Here is a 23271-nt window from a genome sequence, read left to right as displayed (position 1 = left end):
CCCTGCTTCTTGCTGGCAGAACCTCCATGCCAGTCAAGCTGGGTCACTGTGGGGTAGAAAGTGAGTAGTCCCAAGCCAGAATGCCATAGATTCCCGTTTTTCTTACTTGAAGTTCAACAGCATAATACCTGAAAGTTTCATACAATTGGCCTCTGGTTAACCTCCAAAGTACTGAAAAGTTACATAGAAATAAAAAATCTATTCACATATTCATACTGTTTGGACCAGTAATCCCAGTTATATAAAACCATCCTAAAGAAATAACCCCAAATCATGGAGAAAGCTGTGGAAATAAAGCATGTTCCTACAATGTTATTTCTCCTTTAGTGCCTCCCTCACAGCTAGGTGGAGCCCTGTGACTAAGTCCTCACAAAGAATGGAAGAGATACCACAACTTCCTCCCCCCCACCTCCACAGTAAACTGCCCTGAACCACTTCTCTTTCCCCTGCCCTAAGGCCCAAGTTTGGATTGCAAGCAACTCACAACCATAACAAATGGATCCCTGTGTTACCTCATGGAATGGAATCACTTCACCAACCTGAACCTATTTCTAGGCAATTATATCACAACAAAATAAAATGTTACATTACTAAGTGACATTACAAAACCACACTTTTAAAAGAAATACATTCCAAAAAGCTACAAAATTAAATGTACTGATTCATCACAGCTACCTTAAAATATGTATGTAAACAGGGCAAATACATAAAAATAACAATGTTATGGTGGAATTATGAATTATTCCTTTTCAAACTTTCAAAAATATTGTTTAAATTATTTTGATAATTTTAAACACTGAACTATTTAAATTAATTAAATTGGTTAAATATTTCAAAATCATTTTTACATTTCAAAAGAGATTTAAGGAATCTTTATACTATAAAATTTCATTATTTGTAGAAAACACAGATCCTCTGGCCAATGTTCAAATCCAAGATGCCTGGTCTGCAATCCAGCCACTGTGTTCTTTCTTTAATAAATGAAAAATTATCTACTCATGTTCCTCAAGGGCACTACTAGCTAGAACCTTAGCCAAATAAGACTGACTCTGTATAACTAAGTAAACTTTTTCTACTTAAAAAAAAAAAAAAAAGTCCTTTCATTTCATCTTTTATACCTGTATTTCTTAAGAGAAAACAAAGTTTCAATGCAAAGGGATATATTGGAAACTGACCCAACAAAAAGCTTTATGTGTTTTCTCATCCAGCAGCTTCCAGCAACCTAAAAATATATCTGAAGAAGATGAAAGCTGGCCCCACTATGAAAAGCATAGCTTTTAAGATTAAAGCTACAGCCCCCCCCCAAAACGCCAAGAAACTGCAACAGCCCAGGCCAAAGAAAGCAAAACAGAGCTGCTAAAAAACTTCGTTGTCCTCTCATATTTGAAACTATACAATCTCTCTAAAAATGCAGCTAATTTATACAGTGTTTTAATATGTCCAAACTTCCTAATAATTAAATTTAAGGCTTGAACAAGGGAAATGTACAGAACTCACAAAATATAACTACACATTTGTTTAATTATTAAAAAAAAAAAAAGCGGTCCTGACTCCAACAAGACACACCACAAAACATCAATCACTAGCCACCTGTGGCTCCAGAGTACACGAGACCGTGCTTGTCAGAACTGAAATGTGCTCTCCAAAAATATAATGATAAAAATAGGTCATTAATATCTTCTTAATACCGATTACATGTTAATATTTTGGATATAGCTGGTTAATAAAATACATTAAAACTAATTTGACCTGGGGCGCCTGGGTGGCTCAGTGGTTTAAGCCTCTGCCTTCGGCTCAGGTCATGGTCTCAGGGTCCTGGGATCGAGTCCCACATCGGGCTCTCTGCTCAGCAAGGTGCCTGCTTCCCTTCCTCTCTCTCTCTCTGCCTGCCTCTCTGCCTACTTGAGATCTCTGTCTGTCAAATAACTAAATAAAATCTTTAAAAAAAAACCTAAAAACTAATTTGACCTGTTTAATTTTATTGTTTAAAATGTGGCTCCAGGAAAACTTCAAATTACATATGGGGCCATGCTTTATTTCTATTATCCCTGGTGTTCTACCTGAACAAACCATTCCAGTTTCTAACCAGCAAAATTTTATAACCATTTTCTTTTGGTTTGGTACTCTCTAGTTCCATATTCTTATCCTAAAAACAAAAAGGGTATGTTAACCTGGGATTATGTCTGACATGGTATTGAACATAAGGGCTGCCTATAGTCAAATGGCTACTCAACAACAGGAATCTAACCTATTATCACAACCAAGGCCCCAAAAGAAAGCCAGATACCTTTTATAAAGTCTTTAGAGCCTGGAAAGCTAATACTCACTCCAACCAAGTCACTTACCAGCTTTCTATAAGGGAATGTGAATACCAATACTTCAAGAGACTCTCCAGAAATCCTTCAGCCATCAAAGAGTTAAAAGTGACCACCTTAGGATGGCATAAGAGGATTTAAGGCAGAAATGACTAACTTGCACAGCAGGGTGTGAGTAGGCACTGTGGGAAGGAAGGGATGGGAGGGAGTGTGAGTAAAGCAGAAAGCTGGACTTTGTAGGAGTCACAGATAGGACTTCATAAGGGTCTGAATGACGTACTTTTTACATTTGCTTAGTATCTACATTATGTGAAGCACTAGGATTAACACAGCTAAATAAACAGTGTCCACTCTTAAGGAGCTCATAGTCTAATCAAACTGAAGTCAGGACAGATCAGTGTACAAGGCCAGCTGTTTTGACAGTTAATCCTGAGCTATAATCTCAAGGACGAAAATCAGAGATGGTTACTAAAGTCAAATCAGTAGACAAAAAGTTGTAGCTAAATGGATTCAGGAAGTAAAGAAGGTTATGGTTAAATGGGTATCATGATGAATGGACTCCAAGAACCCTTTGAAATGTTACATTTGGGGAGTGTGTGTGTGTGTGTGTGTGTGTGTGTGAGAGAGAGAGAGAGAGAGAGAGAGAGAGAGAATTCATAGCAATCAACAGATGCTCTGAGGTAATGGTCTCCAAACTTGTAATGCATTTTTTATGAACTGTATATACCGACTTTTATGTACTCTATGCAACATGAATAAAATTAGGATCTAAAACAATAAGGCTAAAAATATAAATAAAAGTTCTAAAATTTTATTTTTATATCTTCAATGGCTTTTCTTGCATAGCCCACATGAATCTTGCTCTAAAGGAAATTTAAAAACACCACTGATAGGGAAGTATTTGTGGAAAGCCTCGACAGTTACTAAAACTACACCTCAACTGGAGATGAGTTAAGGTCAACCACAAAAATCCTTTAAGTCACTTCCAGAAAGTTTTTCTCTGAAAATGAAATGAGTATTTTCACTCTGAAACAAAGGAAACATTCTTAAAATGTTGGTTCTACACATGTCAGATAATATATACATACTTTGCTTTTATCTTCAGTTTGTCCTCCTTCATGTTAGTATTTTAAGCCCCTAAAAAACCTTCTAAATGTAAGATAGAAATTATCTTTAAAAATTGAGATTTTAGGGCGCCTGGGTGGCTCAGTGGGTTGAGCCGCTGCCTTCGGCTCAGGTCATGATCCCATGGTCCTGGGATCGAGTCCCGCGTCGGGCTCTCTGCTCAGCAGGGAGCCTGCTTCCCTTCCTCTCTCTCTGCCTGCCTCTCTGCCTACTTGTGATCTCTGTCTGTCAAATAAATAAATAAAATCTTAAAAAAAAAAAATTGAGATTTTAGAAAAGCTGTGTAAAATGAGTTCTATGTTGTTTTTCTTTTTTTTAACTCGTAAAAAATGTGAGGTAGTAGCACTAAATTTAAAATATTGCTTGAGGGAGAGATTGTGTGCTGTTTTAACAGTGAGAGTGCTTCTGTAGTACCTTCAGAAGCTCTCAATTGTTTTTAATATACTTTTCCAAGCATAAAATTTTTTGCCTCCAATTTCACATTTCAGTTCCAGAAAAATAGGTAATAGATATAGACAAGTCAAAGAAAATAGCTAGCAGGTAATTAGTAATAAACATCTACTCCAAGTTTAATATCAATAAAAATCTAAGAAATGGAAACTAAAAATATTAGCAAGGTATGAAAAGGCACTCACATACTGTTCACAGAAATATAAATTGATATCATCACCTTTCTGGAAAGGAAATCTGACAGTATGCTCTGATCTAGCAATTACATTAGGAAATTATTTCAAAATTTGGAGAAAAATTTGTATATGAAAATTACATCACAATATTTTATTTCTGTACAGAAAATGATTGGATGAAAGTGTTCTAAAATGTTAACAGTGTTTATCCCTGGGTGGTAGGGCTACAGGTTGTGTTTACTTTCCTTTTTTTTTTTTTTTTTGGTATATTCTGTTTAAATAATAAGCATGTATTAAATTTAACCCTTCCAAAATTCAAGTTCTTTTTAGAATTCCTTTTAACAAGTATCACTCAGATCCTCTCAAACAAGTAAGTATCTGCTATTTCTAGTTCAAGTAAGAGAGGGCTCCTATTCTAATCCTTGATTTTTACCTCCCCCTCACCAAAAGCATTCAGCCCCCAACTAAAGCACAGCAGAGAGGAGCTCTAGTCAACGACAGATCTAAGTTCAAATCCTAGAAACACCATTTACATTGTGTTACTTTGGGCAAGTTTTCTAAACTTCAGAGAATTCTTAAATAAGATTACATAAATTTAGAGATTAAGATAGTTTCATACCACAGTGGGCAGCTCAGAAAGGGTATAAAGATGAAGGTGGAATTTTAAGGGGAGGGAGTAGGTGGGACTATAAAATGAAATTACAGGAATACAATTTGGGATTCATCCCAGAAAGAGTTATGGTGACATATGATCTGACACGATAGCATGAGACTAAAAGAGTAAATTTTTCTTCAGTCTTCTGTATTGAACATTTCCTGTGTGTTGCACACTAGGGACACTGCACTGAACAGAGTAAACAAGATCCCTGCTTCCTGACCACACATTCTGTGGTAGCAGGGGTGGGGAGTCAGGTGGGGGTGGGAGGCGGAGACAGACAAATGAATCAAGTTAGTGGTGTGCGCCACAAATAAAACAAGGTAAGAGGAGAGCTGGGGGATGGGGTGATGTTTTAAATAGGGTGGTCAGAGAAGACTGCTCTGCAGAATGGGCTGCGACTGGAAGGACAAAAAGCCATGACAAGATCTTGAGACTGAGAGGAGAACAAGAGCGAAGTCAAAGATGGGAACAAACCTGACGTGTTCACAGCAAAAAGCCCACTGTGGAAGAGGGAACTGAAAAGTTAGCAGATGTGAGATTACATGGGGCCACAGCATGAAAAGGAGTTTGGGTTTTATTTTCACTGTGGTAAGAACCCACTGATGTTTCAGCAGAGTGGCATGAGCTGACTGCATTGAAAAAATTACTTCAACAGATCTGTGGAGAGAGAATTCTAGAGACAGGATGCTATGACAGCAGGCCAAACATGCCTTGAACTAGGCAGAATTGACAGCACGAGTTGGGGTGGAATCGTACAGAATTCCCATGGAGGCTGATTTTCAGACCTATCTTTCAAACTCTTTCAGACCAGTACAAAGATTTCTCTTTCTAAAACCTGCCCTGGTTCTCCCAACTCAACTGTGCCACTACTAAACTTCATATACTATCATAATGAGAACATATATCAAAGTGTATTACAATTTTAGATTTACATAGCTATCCCTCCTACTAGACCAAGCTCCAAGAACCAAGGCAGGAAACGTTTCATTTCTCTTTGATACACCTAGCAGAGTACCTGGCATATAAATGTGCTCAATTAATGTCTGCCAATTCAAAGGACGAACAAACACATTTACAATAATCAAAGCCATCTGTAGTCATTTCCTAGGGCTACTGAAATAACACAAACTTTGTGGCTTAGAACAAAAGAACCTTATTTTCTCTCAGTTCTGCAGGCTTGAAGTCCAAAATCAAGTGTTGGCCGGGAAGGGCTTGTTACCTCTGAAGGCTTTAGGGAAGAATCCTTCTTTGCCTCTTAGGAGTTTCTGGTGTATCACAGCAATCCTTTGCATTCCTGGCTTATAAACTGTATCACTCCAATCTGTTCTATCTTCACATGGTCTTCCCTGTGTGTATCTCAGTCTCTGTGCATCCTTTTCTTTTAGAAAGACATCAGTCATTGGATTTAGGGCCTGTCCTAATCCCATATGACCTCAACTTGATTATATCTGCAAAGATCCTTATTCCAAATAAGGTTACATTTTGAGGTTCCAAGTAGATATGAATTTCTGGTGGACACTATTCAATCCACTACGCCATTCAACACCACAATGGATTGCCTTATAAAGTGGTAATCTTATTCCAAAAATGTTCAAGCAAAAACTGAGTAGCCAAAATGGATGTTCAACAGAAGAGATTTTTTTTTTTAAGATTTTATTTATTTATTTGACAGACAGAGATCACAAATAGGCAGAGAGGCAGGCAGAGGGGTGGGCAGGGGTGGGGGGGGGGGGAAGCAGGCTCCCTGCTGAGCAGAGAGCCCGATGTGCAGCTTGATCCCAGGACCCCAGGATCATGACCTGAGCTGAAGGCAGAGGCTTTAACCCACTGAGCCACCCAGGCACCCAAAAGAAGAGATTTCTATATTGCCTCTGTGTGTCCTTTAAAACCTCTGTGGTTTCAGTTTACTTAACTGTATGTTGAGGAAACTCATTTTTATAGTCTCTTCTAACATAAATGTTCTGATTCTGGGTCATAAATTTTCTTGATGACTTTTTACATTTTATAAATATGTTATGCTAATATAGAGACCCTTAAATATGTGAATAAATTAAACTATAGCAGAAAGCTTAACTTTTCAGTTCTGAAATAGGCAAAATAGTTTTTGTAAACTATCTCCCACCGAACTTACTTCATTTCCCCATTAAAAATGCAATGTAGGGCGCCTGGGAGGCTCAGTGGGTTAAGCCGCTACCTTCAGCTCAGGTCATGATCTCAGGGTCCTGAGATGGAGTCCCACATCGGGCTCTCTGCTCGGCAGGGAGCCTGCTTCCCTCTCTCTCTCTCTGCCTGCCTCTCTGCTACTTGTGATCTCTCTCTGTCAAATTAAAAAAAAAAAAAATGCACTGTATTCCTCTACACATCAAAGCACTAAACTTCCATTTTAATAAACCACTTTGAATACCTATTATGTGCCAGTGAACAACCCACTTCTGAACCACCTATTTATACTTATTGAATTATTAGCTAGCTAGACCTTTCTTCATTATTTCTACATAACAGATGTGTCACTTAATGGTAAGTTTTTTAAAAAAAGCTTTACTGATTTCTATTACAAAAGTGATATATTTTTACTCTTAAAAAAAATTCACAAGGCACCTGGGTGGTTCAGTCATTAAGAGTCTGTCTTCAGCTCAGGTCACGATCCCAGAGTCCTGGGATCAAGCCATACATCAGGCTCCCTGCTCAGTGGGGAGCCTGCTTCTCCCTCTCCCACTCCCCTTGCTTATGTTCCCTCTCTCACTCTCTCTGTTAAATAAAGAAAAAATCTTAAAAAAAAAATTTCACGAGTACAAAGATAGTAAAAATCACCAGAAGTCCCAGTCCCAAAGATAGTCACTGTTAACATTTTGCTGACCAACCCATCAGACTTGTATGTATGCATACATTGGTGTATATAATATCCTTCATATTTTTATTTATAAAACTCAGATGTTATGCAGAAAGTTACATAAACAGGCTAATACACGTTACTCTGCAGGAAGTCTTTTTCCCAAATCGTTATGCATACCTTTCCAAGACAAATATGGATATATGGCATCACTTTACTGGATAGAATTTTATGCTGAATTAAAACAACATATTCTAACCAACCACCACACTGATGAGCACTAGAATAATCTAAATACCCATCATTCCAGTGTTACAAATTGTTACCAAAAAAATTTCTGTGCATTTGTTTTAGCAAATTTTTGCAACTACCCCTTTAGACAAATTCCATGACTACAAAAAGGGTAGTATTCACACTTAAAATTTGGACTTGTAAAGATCTACTGCCTTCCCAAAATGCTGAATCAAATGATGCTCCTAGTTCTTTATATAAGAATAAGCCATTTTTCTCAGACCCTGCTAACACTGGGTTTTGCCAGTCTTTGCCAATATGAAAATATGATTCCCCCCACCAAAAATACTCTTTCTTTCTTTCATTCTTTCTTCCTGCATTTCCTTTATTACTACCAAAGCTAAACATGTTTTCCTATATTTGTATTTCTTCCAGGAGATGAGTGTTCTACCAATTTTCTAATGAGTAGTCTTATATTTTCCTATAGGTTTTTTTTTTTTCTTTTTCCCTGTAAATCTTCTTGCTCTGTTAAAAGAATCCTTTAGGAACAAGGTAAAGGTTATTTCCTTTCCCTCCTCCTTTTCAATGTCACACTGGATATCCTAGCTAATGTAGTAAGACAAAAAAAAAAAAGGGAACACGGTAGAGATTGGAAGACATAAAACTGTCTTTGTTCACAGATCTCATGACTGTCTACATAGAAAATTTGTAAGAATAGGGAAAAAAACCCACCTGGAACAAATGAATGCTATGGCAAGGTTAAAGGATACAAGGTTAATACACAAAACCAACTTCTTTCCTGTATACCAGAATGAAAAAGTGAAATTAAAAATTTAAAACACAATACCATTTACATTATCACTTCCAAAAATGAAATACATAAGCATATATCTAACAAAAAATGCACAAGATCTATGAGAAAATAACAAAACTCAGATGAATAAAAGAGGAACTAAATAAATGGAGAGTTACTGCACATTCATGGATGGGAAGACTTAACATTGTCAAAACGTCAGTTCTTCCAAACTTGATCTAGTTTCAATGCAATTCCAATCAAAATTCCAGTAAGTTATCTGCACACAGTGGTTTGTGGCAGTTTTACTCCTGAGTGCCAAAATTTAGAAGCAATCAAGATGTCCTTTAGTAGGTGAATGGAAAGACTGTGGTACAACCAGACAACAAACAGTGCTAAAAAGAACTGAGCTATCAGGCCATTAAAAAAACAGAACAAAACAAAACAAAAAAACAAAAAAATGGGAAGAACCTTAAATGCATGTTATTAAGTGAAAGAAGCCAATCTGAAAAGGCTGGTGACTATATGAATCCAACTATATCCAACTATATGACATATATGATATATATGACTATATGACTCATAGAATGTACAACACCGAGAGTGAACCCTAACATATAGTATGGATTTTGCATGATTATATCAATGTACGTTCATCAATTGTTACAGATGTAGCTGTCTGGTGGAGGGTGTTGATAAAGTTGGAGAAGACTATAAATGTGTTGGGGCTGGAGGCATGTGGAAAATCTCTGTACATTCCTCTTAAATTTACTGTGACTTTAAAACTGCTCTAAAAAAATTAAGTCTTTAAAAAAGGTCTGCTATCTGGAATAGCTTCACTGTTTTTCTTAAAATTTTATTAAAATGTCCACTATAAAGAGTTCAATGAAAAAAGTAAAATGAAGTAAAAAAATTATCAAAAAATTCCATCACCCACCATTTCATATATAAAAGGCTATATAGAGTGAGCAATTTGTATAACAGGAATATTATTTTATTCCTCAATGTAAAAAAAATTTTATTCTTAATTTTTAAAGTATATGTGAAATACATCTTTCTTTATAAAAGATTATTCCTGTTGTATATAACTCTCATTTCAACAAATCAAACGGTATCTTCCCAACTGGCCCATTACACTTCCAATAATGGTTTGGCTTTATCTCTTACTAAGTTTTAAGAAATAACTCACATATGTTTTAAACTGAATGTGTTTGTACTCTGATTTGTTTACATAATCACTGGATTATACATAGTTGCTATTCAAAGAATAATGTTCAGTAAAGAAAGACTGATATTTAAGGAAATTCAAAGGTCAATCCTTTCACAAGGAAGTAGGGGATATAGTGAGAGAAGCAACAAAGTTGGGAAGAACTAATTTTAAAACTCTAATTTCTCCACTGTCTAAATTGTGGGATCTTGGAGAAATCACTTAACCTTTCTGAATCTCAACCATCAAATCTTTAAAATGACTTACAGGATTCCTTTCAAGCATTAATATCCTGATTCCATTTCCAAAGAAGTCCTAGAGTGATTAAGCATGAAGACCGAGATTAGAAGTAAGCATATACCATGGGGAAAAAATTTGATGTATGAAATATTATTTCTATATGCCTGTGGAAAATGGTAAAATACAACCAGAAGATAATAACAAGGTGGAATATAGAAAACGAGTGTCTGCAAACTGGGGCATGCATGTATAGCCCTTAGAAGTACAAGAGCATGGAAAGTTTCAAAGAAATTAATTTCTCAGCTCTCAACTTCCATATATACAATTTTCTAGAACCATTCCGCTAATCCAGAATAGCAGTTTTTATTTACCTCCACTCCCCTTTCATCCCTACTCCTCTACCACCTCACAAAGGAACCTGCAACACTCAACGCTTCCCTATACTTACTCTGGAGCTGTTGTCTAACAGCTCCACCCATGTCTAACAGCTCTATCCATGGCAAGAAAGTTAATGACTTTACAGACTGGGGTATCCTTTTTTTTTTTTTTTTTTTTTCCCCAAGTAAAGGGGTCACCAATTCTGACTTCCATGAATACAGAAGTTAAACCAAATGTAGTTGCTACCTGACAAAGTATTAAAAATAATTTTGATCAATCACCTCATTGTCAACTTGGAAGAATGGGTGATATTGCTAATATAAAGCACTTTTTATTCATGAGATTTCTCAATAGTTTCACTATTAAAGTAAAAAAGGAAGAATAGCAATTTAAGTTTTTACTTATTTGAGAAACAGAGAGAAAGCATGAGCAGGGAGAGGGGCAAAGGGAGAGGAAGAAGAATCCCCACATGCAGGACTCAATCCCAGGACCCTAATATCATGACCTAAGCCAAAACCAGATGGTTAACTGACTTAGCCACCTAGGCACCCCAAACTTAGGAAAGTTTCAATGTTTTTAATTATAATTGTTTTTGCACAGAACTCAGAAGAACTGGGTGACAATTAATACAAAACATTTTTTATTCCCATTCGCTAAATTCATGAATTTACTTACTTTAATTGTAGAAAAGTATGATAGTGTGATTGGTACAATGCTGCCAAGTATAAAATATGTAGTGACAGAAAAATAGAAGTGAGTTCAAAAGAAAAATAAATATAAAAATTCTGACTGTTAAAATTAAGATATTGTTCACATATTTTTTTAAATAGATGTGGAAAGTATCAAGTTGTCAAAAACTCCCTGGATGTATTTTAAATAGTGATTTAAGTAATACACCAAAAATTATATCATTTACAAATACTGAAACTTAGAGGAAAGGTTGTTTTGTTTGTTTGTTTGTTTAAGTAGGCTCCACAACCAGCATGGAACCCAACATGAGGCTTAAACCCATGACCCTGAGATCCAAGACCTGGGGTGAGATCAACATTCAGATGCTCAACTAAGCCACCCAGGCACCCCTAAAGGAAAAATTCTTAATATGTGAGAAGGTTTATAGTTTTGTGTTTGTTTTTCCAGTTCTTTGAAGGGGGTACTTGAGCAAAAAACCCTGATAGTGAAAGTTAGAACGTATCATTTGTCCTAACCTTCCTAAGATATTGCCTACTGGATATCCCCACCTGGATACTCCTCAGATACTTGAACTCAATATACTCAAAGTAAATGTATTATCTCTTCCCCCCTGCACCCCCCAAAGAAAAACAAAACCTGTCTCCTCTTCCTATCTGTATTTTGTTATTAGCTTCATGATCTACCTGGTCTCCCAGACTAAAAAAAGTAGGAATTTTTTTTTATTATTACTTCCCACATCAAACCAGTTCCTAGGTCCTAACTCCTAACTTTCTAGTCCTTGTGCCATGGTCATTGTTTAGCGTCTCCTCATGGGCTATCATCAAATAGCTCTTCAAAACAGTAACTATGCTTTTTTTTTTTTTTTAGTATAGTTGACACACAATGTTAGTTTCAGGTGCATAACATAGTGATTTAACAACATTATACATTATGCGGTGCTCACAACAAGTGTAGCTACCATCTGCTCCCAAACATCCCTATTACAATATCAGTGACTATATTCCTTATGCTATGCCTTTTATTCCTGTGAATTCTTCATTCCATAACTGAAAACCTGTATCTTCGACTCCTACTGCCCATTTTGCCCAACCCCTCACTCACCTCCCCTATGGCAACCACCAATTTGTTCTCTGTATTTATGTCTGATTCTACTTTTTGTTTATTCTTTTTTTATAAAAAGATTTCACTTGAGTGAAATCATACAGTATTTGTCTTTCTCTGACTTATTTCACTCGGCATTATATCCTCTAGGTCCATCCATGTTGTCTCAAATGGCATGATCTCATCCTTTTTTATGGCTAAGCAATATTCCAGTGTGTGTGTGTGTGTGTGTGCGCGCGCGCGCGCGTGTGTGTGTGTGTGTGTGCGCATGCGTACGCGCTTGCGCGTGCATGCGCAGGCATGCACACACACATCTTCCTTATCCATTTGTCTATCAGTGGACACTTAGGCTGCTTCCATATCTTGGTTATTGTAACTAATGATATAAGAAACATAAACCTTTTCAAATTAGTGCTTTTTTTTTCTTTGGGTAAATATCAAGTAGTGGAAATACCAGATCATATGGCATTTCTATTTTTAATTTTTCAAGGAACCTCCATACTGTTTTCTACAGTGGCTACTTAAATTTACATTTCACTAACAGTGCACAGGAATTTTTTCTCCACACCCTTGCCAAAACTTATTTCTCGTCATTTTGATTTTAGCCTTTCTGACAGGTGTATGGTGATCTCTCATTAGTTTTGATTTGCATTTCCCTAATGATGAGTAATGTTAAGCATCTTTTCATGTGTCTGTTGGCCATCTACATGTCTTCTTTGGAAAAAATGTCTATTTAGGTCCTTTGCCCATTTCCTAATTGGATTTTTTTTGGTGATGAGTTGTATAAGTTCTTTATATATCTTGGATATTAACCACTTATCATAGATATAATTTGCAAATATCTTCTCCTATTCAGTAGGTTGCCTTTTTGTTTTACTGATGGTTTCCTTCACTGGGCAACAGCTTATTTTGATGATTCTCAACAGTTTATTTTTGTTTTTGTTTCCATTGTCCTAAGGAGACATATCTAGGAAAATGCTGCTACAACTGATGTTGAAGAGATTACTGCCTATGTTGTCTTCTAGGATTTTTATGGTTTCTGGTCTTACATTTAGGTCTTTAATCCATTTTGATTATTTTTGTGTATAGTGTTAAAACGTAGTCTAGTTTTATTCTTTTACATGTAGTTATCCAGTGTTCCCAGCACCATCTATTTAAAAGTCTTAGTCTTTTCCCCATATTCTTGCCTCCTTTGTCATAGATTAGTTGACTATATAATCAAGAGTTTATTTCAGGCGTTTATTCTCTGTTCCAGTGATCTATTTTTGTGCCAGTACCTTACTGTTTTGATTACTACAGCTTTGTAGTATAACTTGAAATCTGGAACTGTGATACCTCTAGCTTTGTTTTTCTAACAATAATTACACTTAAATTTACTTCTCAACAACTCCCATGGAGAGTGAAACTACTTTATAATTGTCAGAGCTATACAAAATTACCTGTAATGTGCATAATTGAGTTAGCCAAAGAAATTACAGAATCATGAAGTTGGAAGGAACCAGAAGAGTCAATCCCCTTGACCATATCTTTCAAACTGCTATCTCAATTTATAATCTCATGAAGTAGCCTGTTCTCTCTCTGGACATCTCTGTCAGAGATCTGGACTCAAATACAACTTGTTTCACTTTTTCTAGGATTATTGTGATTAAAAAGAAGATTCATGCTAAAAGAAGGACATTGGTAAAATTACACAAAATTCTAAACTAAAAGGTAAAAGTAAGTTATAGTTAAATATCCAGAGATGGCTTCAGTTAGCATCTGGGGATACCTATGCCTTTATTTTTCTTTTTTTGTGAGTATGCATGGTGTATAGATATGTATACATTTTGTTATTTAGTTTTAAACAAAATTGGGACAAACTATAGATGATCGGTATTAAAAGTGAAGGCAATGTATTAATTTTTTTATTCAACTGCTCAATTACTTTTCAGCAAATTTACAATTTATATCCTACTGGCATTTTGTAATCTTCATGTAATATATTTATTTTATCTTTCTTTTAGTTTGCGTTTAATTATTAGGTGATTAAACACAAGATCTATGTCCCTATTGTTTCTACCTATTAGTCTTATTCTACTCTCTACAGTAACATCCTTTTCTCGTGTCATAAAAGGAAGAGGAGAATACATAGTCTTTAGGGCCCCCAGAGCTTAATCCATTTCTACTATCTAGTTGTGTTACCTTGGACAAGGGATGACTTTAAGCTTGTATCTTCTCTGATATATTAGCAACTGCCCTCACCAAGTAGAACAGGGTATAGCAATCAAGAACATATAACCATTCAAAATCTTAACCCTTCCCTCCTTTTTCTCATTCACATGGTAGTAATTCACATACTGGAAGAGAGCAATGCTCTACCATCTTTTACCAACCACTCTTCCACCTCCACCCCCAAGTTCTTGGCCCAAATTCTAAGGCTTCCCTTTTCCAAATTAATGTCTCCAATTTCTTCATTCACATATCAAACAGTGTGCTTTGATATCACTTCATCACCTTGGTAAATATCTTCAGAGTATGATTTAACTTAGTCATGTCCTCCTAGAAAGTGGCAACTAGAACAAAATCCAGATATGATTTGAAACAACCAAAATAAAGGTTATCACTTCAAATAATCACCTCAAACCATCAAATGTGTTTTCTTTATCCACATCTATGAGCCAACAAAAATCTATAATCATTAAACATAAAGACTAACTACATTCTACTCACCTTCATGGAGGCAGACTAGGATACAAAGTAAGGGTGTGAAACATGAGAGGACTTTCTCAAAGTTCTTGTGATGCCTTGGGCAAATAATGTATTGTGTCTAAGGTCAATTTACTCCTTGGGAAAAAAGGTAAAAATGGGAGTAACAGCACTTACATAGAGTTTTTGTAAAGATTAAATACATCAATTACAGTATCTGGCATGTGAGGTACTCAATAAATAGAAACAATTATCACTAAAACAAGAGTACTGCACCTTTATTAAGCACCATTTGTCAAGTACTTCACATGGTCCTGAGCTCAAGCTTGGTCTACCCGAAACGCAGATGAGAGAGAGGGTTGGCTGAAACTTAGCCAATTAACAATTCATCTTCTTCCCCCAATTCTCCCTGCCCTGCTTTCATCCTCTCCTCCTCTTGCCATCATCTTCAGAAAATGAAGAGCCCTCCCTACCAGTAGGTGGAGGCATGGAGCAGTAATCCAAAATTCCTACTCAAAATTACAAGCAGGAGAAACTTCTGATCACTGGCCCAGATCCATTAGGAAGGGAACTTGCCAGCAGCCAAAATGAAGCTCTGCAAGCTTCAAAAGCTCATCTACAAATGTTTTGGTTCCTTTCCTCATATACTACTACCTCATATAGTATACCTGAATGCAAATACATGAAAGTATCATTTATTTGTGAGTAACCTTTGAAAGACATTTTTAACAACAATATAAAAAATCAACAAAGTCTATATTGTGTTTAGGCAAGAACAGGCTACTTAAATATGGGAAAGAATAAACAATTTTCTCTCAATTCAAATTAAACAAGATATGAGCAATCTGTAGAATAAAAAAGTTTTAAGTTGTTTCTAAATTAGAAGATTAAAAATTAATTGTTGACGTTCTCGGGAATTCCCTTTGGCCAAAGGGAATGTAAGAATGCCCAGATTTTAAAGACATTTAGTCAAGGTACTTCTAACAAATTTAGATTTTATATAAATACAAACACACAGTCTTTCGTACAGAAAATTGAATTCCTTAAGATCTTCATGCAATGAGAATTCTTTTATCACCTAAATTTCCTAAGTGTCTTTAGTCCAACTAAATGGGTATCAATGGTCCCAGGCAAAAATCTGAATTAAGCTACTCTTTATCAACTTCCTTTTTCTTCAGCTCTTCTCTTTCCAAACTTGTCTCTATACCCATCACTAGAAAGAAGTTAGTTCTCTAAAATTACTCTAGTCCTTCATGAAAAGAAAAGGAAAAAAAAAAAAAAAAAAAAAAAAAAGGAAGGAAAGAATGGTTGAAACTTAAAGTATAAGCTGACATCTTATCAAATTGCCCCAAAGAGAATGGATGGTACCTCTCCTTTCCATCCAGTGAGTTCCCTACGCTTCCTAACTCCCTGAAAAGGCTTAATATTTTACCTTTTGCAGGACATTTGTGTTTTAAAAAGAATTGTTAAATAGAGAGTATGTACAGCTGATGGAACTCTAAGCATAGCAACAAGGCAACAAAACCTGGGCATAGGTCTAAAACCTCTTCCAATCACATCCCACAGACTAAACGTGTTCCTGATGACAACTTATAAACTAGCAATTTGAACACCCTACTCCTCAATCAGAACAACACTCCAAATACACTATAAATTTACATTAATATTATGTTTGAACATATATTTGAATTATAGCATAGATATATATTGCTTCAGAAGTAAAAGCCAAAATATGATACTATTAAATTTAAATCAAAGTAAGAAAAATTTCTGAAAATAGAAAAATGAAACCAAGATCCCAACACAAGTGTTTTGGGAGTTGATAGGGAGGAAGTTCTCAGCAAATGAACCATCCCAGGACGTCCCACTGACTGTTCACATTATTTCCTGTGTACTGGCTTCTGAATGTAGATTTGTGAAGAGGGAACTACTATGGTAACAGTAATTTGGAATAATGCACTATTACAAACTGACATTAGATGTATAACAGTCCTTACAAACAAGCACAAGACATGCAAATGAAATCTGACAAAAAGGAAATGTAAATGCACAGAAACACTTCGGAAAGTGTATATTATTGCTTAGTCTAAGTTGAAACAAACTCAGCAAACCATGGTGCATCTAACATAGAAGAACATTTCTATAAATGTTTATAAAACATTCATAAAATTCTTACTAATTATATAATATTATAATCTAGTAATCTATGATTGGTGATGAAAGAGTGATAATCATTTATCTTAGTATTGTAAAAGGACAGAGGATTCTAGAAAGCCAAAAAATGTTCTTACTTCTTGACCCAACCCAGTGATACCATTCTAAAGATTTTATCAAACATGTACGAAGGTGTTAAGGTTTTGTGTACAACATCAAGACCTGAAATAGCTCTAACGTTCAACATTCAGATAATGTGGTACTCATAGATCAACATGACATCACCACTAATGATCATTAAATATACATAAAACCATGCTGATCTCTGACAGCATAGTAGCCACTAGCCATATGTAGCTATTTAAATAAAACTAAATTTGCAATTCGCTCCTCAGACTAGCCACATTTCAAGTGCTTATCTAGGTATATATGGATAGTGACTACTACACTGGATACTCCAGAGAAACTTTCCATCATCACAAAAAGTTCTGTTGGATAGTGCTGCCCTACACAATTTCCCGGACCATCCTCTAACCGCCCCCACAACATGCACCCACTTATCTAGAAACATCTACATAATCTTCAGGCTTTGGCCTAAGCCTCAACTACTATGTGAGGCTTCCCCTGATTTATTCAGGAAATTTGGGTTTACCTTCCTGTAGTCTCATTATGCCTTGATAACTCCAAAATAAAAATTATGTCACATATCATCATACCATTTTCCCCAACATAATCCTGTAGGCTTCTTTAAGAACCAACTTTTATCCAAGGGACTTTGAACTGTTCTGGCACATCTAGAAACTTGAAAATTTGTCATATACTAAGAACATTGCTAAAGACAACAGAGATGTATACTGTAAGTAAAAAATGTTTATGTATAAGGAACATAATGCATCAAAGAAAAACGTGGTTAGGTTGGCAGGCTCACAAGTCATTTCTTTTTTTTTCAATTACTAATTCTTTGCATTATTCTTAGTACTCAATACAAGGAATCTCATTCTCAGAAGGTGTTTTGTAAATATTTATGGAATAGTTTCTGTATTTAAAAAAAAGGAGAAAAAGACACCAAGAAGGAACCCTAATGTAAACTATGGACTCAGGGGGGTAATGATGAGGCAAAGTAGGTTCAGCAATTTTAACAAATGTATTACTCTGATGGGGGATGCTAATAATGGGGGAGGCTATGCATGTACCAGGCCAGAAAGTGTATGGGAGATCTCTTTACCTTGCACTCGATTGTGCTGTGAACTTAAAACTGCTCTAAAAAGATAATGTCTTCAGGAAAGAGACCCTAATATTTTGTTCAATAATACATACCATCAATTTATGATAAAAAAATTTTAAAAATTAGATCACAAATTTCTAACCGAAATAATATTTCTCTCCAGTGCATAGAAAATCTGACTAAAATAATCACAGGCACAGTGCTTTGGCATGTCATCAATACACTAAGTCAGCTTCCACACTTACTAAGTACTTACCTATGCAAAGCACTATGGACACCGTAGTGAACTAGACAATTTCTTCTTTTTTAAAGTTTTTAAAATGTATTTGAGAGAGAGAAGGAGAGTGAGAGGGAGAAGCAGACTCCCTGTTGAGCAGAGAGCCTGGGACTTGGTCCCAGGACCCTGAGATCATGACCTAGTCTAGTCCAAGGCAGATGCTTAACCGACTGAGCTACCCAGGCACCCCAAGCAAGACAAGTTCTGCTCTCACAATATTTTACCTAAGTAATAACTTTATTCTCCAAGAAAAAACCTTGGATAAAATCTTGGATAAAAAATCTTGGATAACTTTAATATCAGTTATCAACAACAGATACCCTAAAATGGCAAAAACAAGCTTCTCTTATTATTCTGATTTTTCAAATAATTCAAAGAACTCATATTAACCTTTTGAGAAAGTAGTACATGACCTGGTTTAAAACAAAAAGTTAATGCCTCATTTACTTGGCATTCTTGGGAGAGTTAGTTGGTATTCCACAGAAATGAATTTTTCAGACAACTCACCCTTACCCATTTAAGCACCAACACTGGTTTGGCATGGAGACTTTTTAAAGTGGGAATCTTTCCATTTTTAAAAGCAGATTCAATTAAGTATTATTTTGACTAATAATTATTGGGTTGTATAACACTCAAGCTCCTAAAGTATATGTCCCCAGGGTTCCCTTTTAAAAGTTGCTGGCTTTGAAGAGTTTTTCTTCTGATCTCCAGCTTTGGTGTGTCCGCTGTCAACTTTTGCCAGTATCAGTGAGAAACTGATTCTAGCAGCCTCCAACCCCTTTAAATTTTCGTTGCTTGCAACACAAGTTTGTCAGAACTTTACCTAAAACACACAGGCTTTGAGAGGATCATCAAATCTATATTTTGATTGCTCAGTCTTCTGCTTATTTCCTGAATCTTTTTGAAGTCTGCAGTTACAAGTTCCAAACCAGGTTTGGGATAAAGGAGTGCTATACCTTGATAAAAGTCCTTACATTGTTTTCATATTTAAAATTGATGCCCAGTCGGAGGTAACTTCATTACTTATTCACTCATCCAATAAGTATTAAGTACCTACTAGGAGATAGTCTCCAGTGGTACGGTGAAACTGAAGAACTGAAAAGATTGCCAGTTTTGAACATATTCTAAAATGGATTCAGAAAAATAATTTCGTAGCACCTAAAAAAAAAAAAGAAAGCCAGGTTTGGAGGGTTTTTTTTTGTTTTCTTTTTTTAAGTATTAAATGAAACTACCAAACCACCTCAGCTTTTTAAAAATTTTGTACCTTTAGACTTAGGAACTGAAAATTCAACGGTTTTGATTTAATCAAACATTTATTGTATAAAGCTCTGAATAAGATTCCCAAATTTTCTTTTTTTTTTCTATTACACATTCCCATCTAGCCCTAGATAAATCACTAGCAACATGAGTCTTGGTAATGATAAACAGTCTAAGTCTTGGTAATGATAAATACACCCATTTCAGCGCATGGTAAGTTTAACATCATTTTAATGCTGGGCAACAATGTTTAGAAAAAATGTTATAATTCAAGAAACCTTCTGTCCAAATTTTCGTAAGTTCCTATATATTTCACTTTGGGGTATAGTTTTTTTACTTTTTTTTAAGCTTTAGGAATTAGTAAAATATGGTGTAAATCTACAATATTTGCTTTATCTGCCACAACCATAGTTTTAAAATTCCATTACCCATTTAAACCCAAGGCTAGGAAATGAGTCAAGAAGGAGCAGGGCTTCAAATTGGTCTCTGAGGATTAATTATGACAACAGGTAAAACCCTGGTATGAGGCTTATTTAAATGCTCTTGGAATCTCCTTTCTCATTCATTTTCTCCTCAGGGAGCACAAGTAACTTTATTGGTATTTTATTATATTATAAAAAACTACTTATCATCCTTATTATTTATATTGATCTGGAAATGGGTATTAGTTATGTGCCTGTGATCTGAGAAAGTTAAATAATATTGTGAAGTGAAAAAAATTACATTAAAAACCTTTTCCAGCAATGCATTAACATTTCTTCAACATTAATTTTGAAACCTGAAAATGCTTTAAGCTTAAGTACTATAAAGGCAGAGATGGACCTAACTTTCAAAATAACAATGTAATATTATTTAAACTACTATAGTAACCACAAATTTGGCTCTGACCTCATTAGCATACCATCTTGTCCTGTGAAATAAGTCTCATTTCAAATAAAAACAATTTACAGAGAAATCCAGATGGTCTCTTGCTTTCTCTACCATTCAGGCAAAGAAGCAAATGACAAATATTTACTGGACTCACCTATCATAAGCAAAATCTCTACCAGGTGCTATCCACACTACGGGTTTAAACATATATATATACATACACATAGACCCGGCTCAAGATAATTACAAGTGGAGAGAAAATATGCTTCATAAAAGATACTAACCAAGAGGAAAAACAAATATATTCGAATTAAAAACTGATCACGAACAGGTAACATTCTGGCAGGAGAAATGCAGGGTACTTGGTTCAAATGTAAACAAAATTGTTTTTGCCTATTTTAAACCTGGCAATCAAAATCACCCAGAACTAAGGAGTTGGGCCAACAGCATCACCAAAGAAGAAAACCGAAATTCTCAGGAGCGACTGGTATTGGACCATTCAAAATAAAGTCTCCCTGTGAGTGCTCATTAGTAGTTTCTCTCCTAAAATCTCCTTATCAAATTAAAAACAAAACTGATGCCTGTTTATCAACTTTGCAGAAACCGAAGCTCTTCGGGGAAGCACTCCCGATTCCTGTTTCTTTGCGAGCACTTAAGGTCCATCCACGGAATAGAAGGGGCTGGGGAACAGCGACGAGGAATTGGCCTATTGTTCAGAGAACCGCAGGACCATCCGAACGCCACGGGGCGCGCGGGAGCAGGGGGGAGGCGAGGCGCATACGCTGCACAGGTGTGTGCATGGGGGGGAGGGGGACAGGTGTGCCCGCGGCCACAACTAAGGTTAGAGAGGCCCGACTTCGAGATCCAGACTTCGAGAAAGGGAGGAAAACGGTCATTCCCGAAGCTTAAACCGCTGAGCACGGAGGGGGCGGCCCTGGAGAAGGTCTGAAGGGCTCCCAAAACCCACCCGGGTTGGGCGCGGGGAGGAAATCAGAGAAGGCCGGGGGACTTAGTGTGCAAAGCTCGAGGATAAAAGAGAAGGCTCTCGAACCAAGAGGCCAGCCTAGAAATCCCCAACAATGGACAATGTTGGGTCTGAGGTAAATGGCTAGGAGACTGAGGGTGTCGCGAAGGTGAAGCCGGGTGGGAAGAGGGAAACAAAAGAGAGAAGCCCCCAAGTGTGGGTCCCCGGCGGCGGCGGCGGCGGCAATTACCTGTGAGAGTTGCCGGGGATTGGGGCAGCCGAAGAGCGCGGAGCTGGAGCTGAAGCTGATGGCTCCTCGGCGGCTGAGGACGTGCTGGGGGACCGGCCTGTCCAGGGGCAGCACCGGCAGCTGGTAACATACTTCCATTGAATACGCCCGCCCTGCCCCCGCGCGGCGCCCGCCCAGCCACGGCTGCCGGCCCCTGCGCTGGGAAGGGGCCGCGGCTCGGGGGCGCCGGGCCGAGGCGGGGGCAGGGCCGGCGGCCGCCGACCCCGGGCCGGGAAGCCGCACTCACGCCTTCCCCACCCCAACACTCCGCCCGGGCCGCCGGCGGGAAGACGCTGCGGCGGCCGCGGCGACAGTTACGAGGACCGGCGCGCGCCCGGCTCCGGGGTGCAAGCGGGGGCAGCACAGGCAAAGTCGGAGGGGGAACCCTGCCGCCCAGGGGTTCTTCGGCTGAGAAGAGCGGGTCCGGGGAAGGCAGAGCAGGAGCGGAGCAAGGACAGAAGAAAGCGGTGCAAGAAAAGACTGCCGGAGCCAGCGGCGAGACCCAAGGCGCGCGGGGCTTGGGACCAGCCACCAGCTCGGGCCGCCACCACCGTCCAGCCCCTCCCCTCCCCCGGAGCCTGACTTCACTCCGCAGCCGGCGCGAGCCCGGCGTAATTCACACTTTGCAGCCGCGGACGGTGCGCCAACCACGGCCGCCGCCACCGTGACGTCACGACGCCGCGCCGCAGGCCCCGCGCCACCGCAGCGCCGGGGGAGACGGACTAGCGGCGGAGTGGGTAAACCGCCTTTCTCCAGTTCTGCACGCTAAACTCGGTCACTGTCCTCTCTCGCCACACGCCGCCCTCCCTCCTCCCCCACCAAAATCAACCGCCAGCTCCCCCTAGCTCTCCTCTATCTGTCCTCCACCCAAGGCGCGTGCGCACGAGGCCCCACCGTGTGGGGACATTCCCCTTATCGCGAAACTCTTGTTTTCGAGTGCGCTGAGGGTGTGAAGTGGGCTCAGCCTGCGCTACAAGAGATATTCGGGCCTTCTGACCCGAGAAACCTAAAGCATGCCGCGCACTTGCAGCGCTCAGCCTTAACCGCGGGGTCACCGCTGTGCTTCCCTCCTTGAATTCCCATTCTTGGGCTTCGGTGGGGACCGCTGCGGCAGTGACGTCAGCGGGCCGCGCGGGCCCCGTCCTCCCCGCTACGTCACTGTCAGTCCCTTGGCGGGGCCAGGCTGGGACTCTCCCCAGGCAGGTGCGGGCCCCAGGGCTGCCCCGGGCCGAGGGAAGAAAAGGGGTGCGGAGAATACGGGAGTGAGTAGGGGGTGAAAGGGTGGAGGGGAAACACCGAGACTGAGAAAGAAGAAGTGAGAGTATGCTCTGGAAAAAATGAGAAAGAAAGGATGAT

At 38.2% G+C, this 23271-nt stretch overlaps 1 protein-coding gene across 1 annotated transcript in view; it reads right to left on the bottom strand.

Moving 5' to 3' along the window:
- The window catches only part of LOC111155366 (phosphodiesterase 7A), a 112214-nt gene extending 89229 nt beyond the window's left edge, over window positions 1-22985 (bottom strand). The window contains exon 1 of the mRNA XM_022515510.1: window positions 21877-22985. Within this exon, the coding sequence (XP_022371218.1) occupies window positions 21877-22014 (138 nt within the window). The 5' untranslated portion in view covers window positions 22015-22985. The remainder of the gene's footprint in view (window positions 1-21876) is intronic.
- Between the last annotated feature and the right edge of the window lie 286 nt (window positions 22986-23271).

This window comes from Enhydra lutris, unplaced genomic scaffold (assembly GCF_002288905.1).
Source record: "Enhydra lutris kenyoni isolate GAN:26980312 unplaced genomic scaffold, ASM228890v2 scaffoldscaffold41, whole genome shotgun sequence".
Classification (NCBI taxonomy): Eukaryota; Metazoa; Chordata; class Mammalia; order Carnivora; family Mustelidae; genus Enhydra; species Enhydra lutris.
Note: the sequence above shows the minus strand (reverse complement) of the source record. Positions and strands in the feature narration are given on the sequence as shown.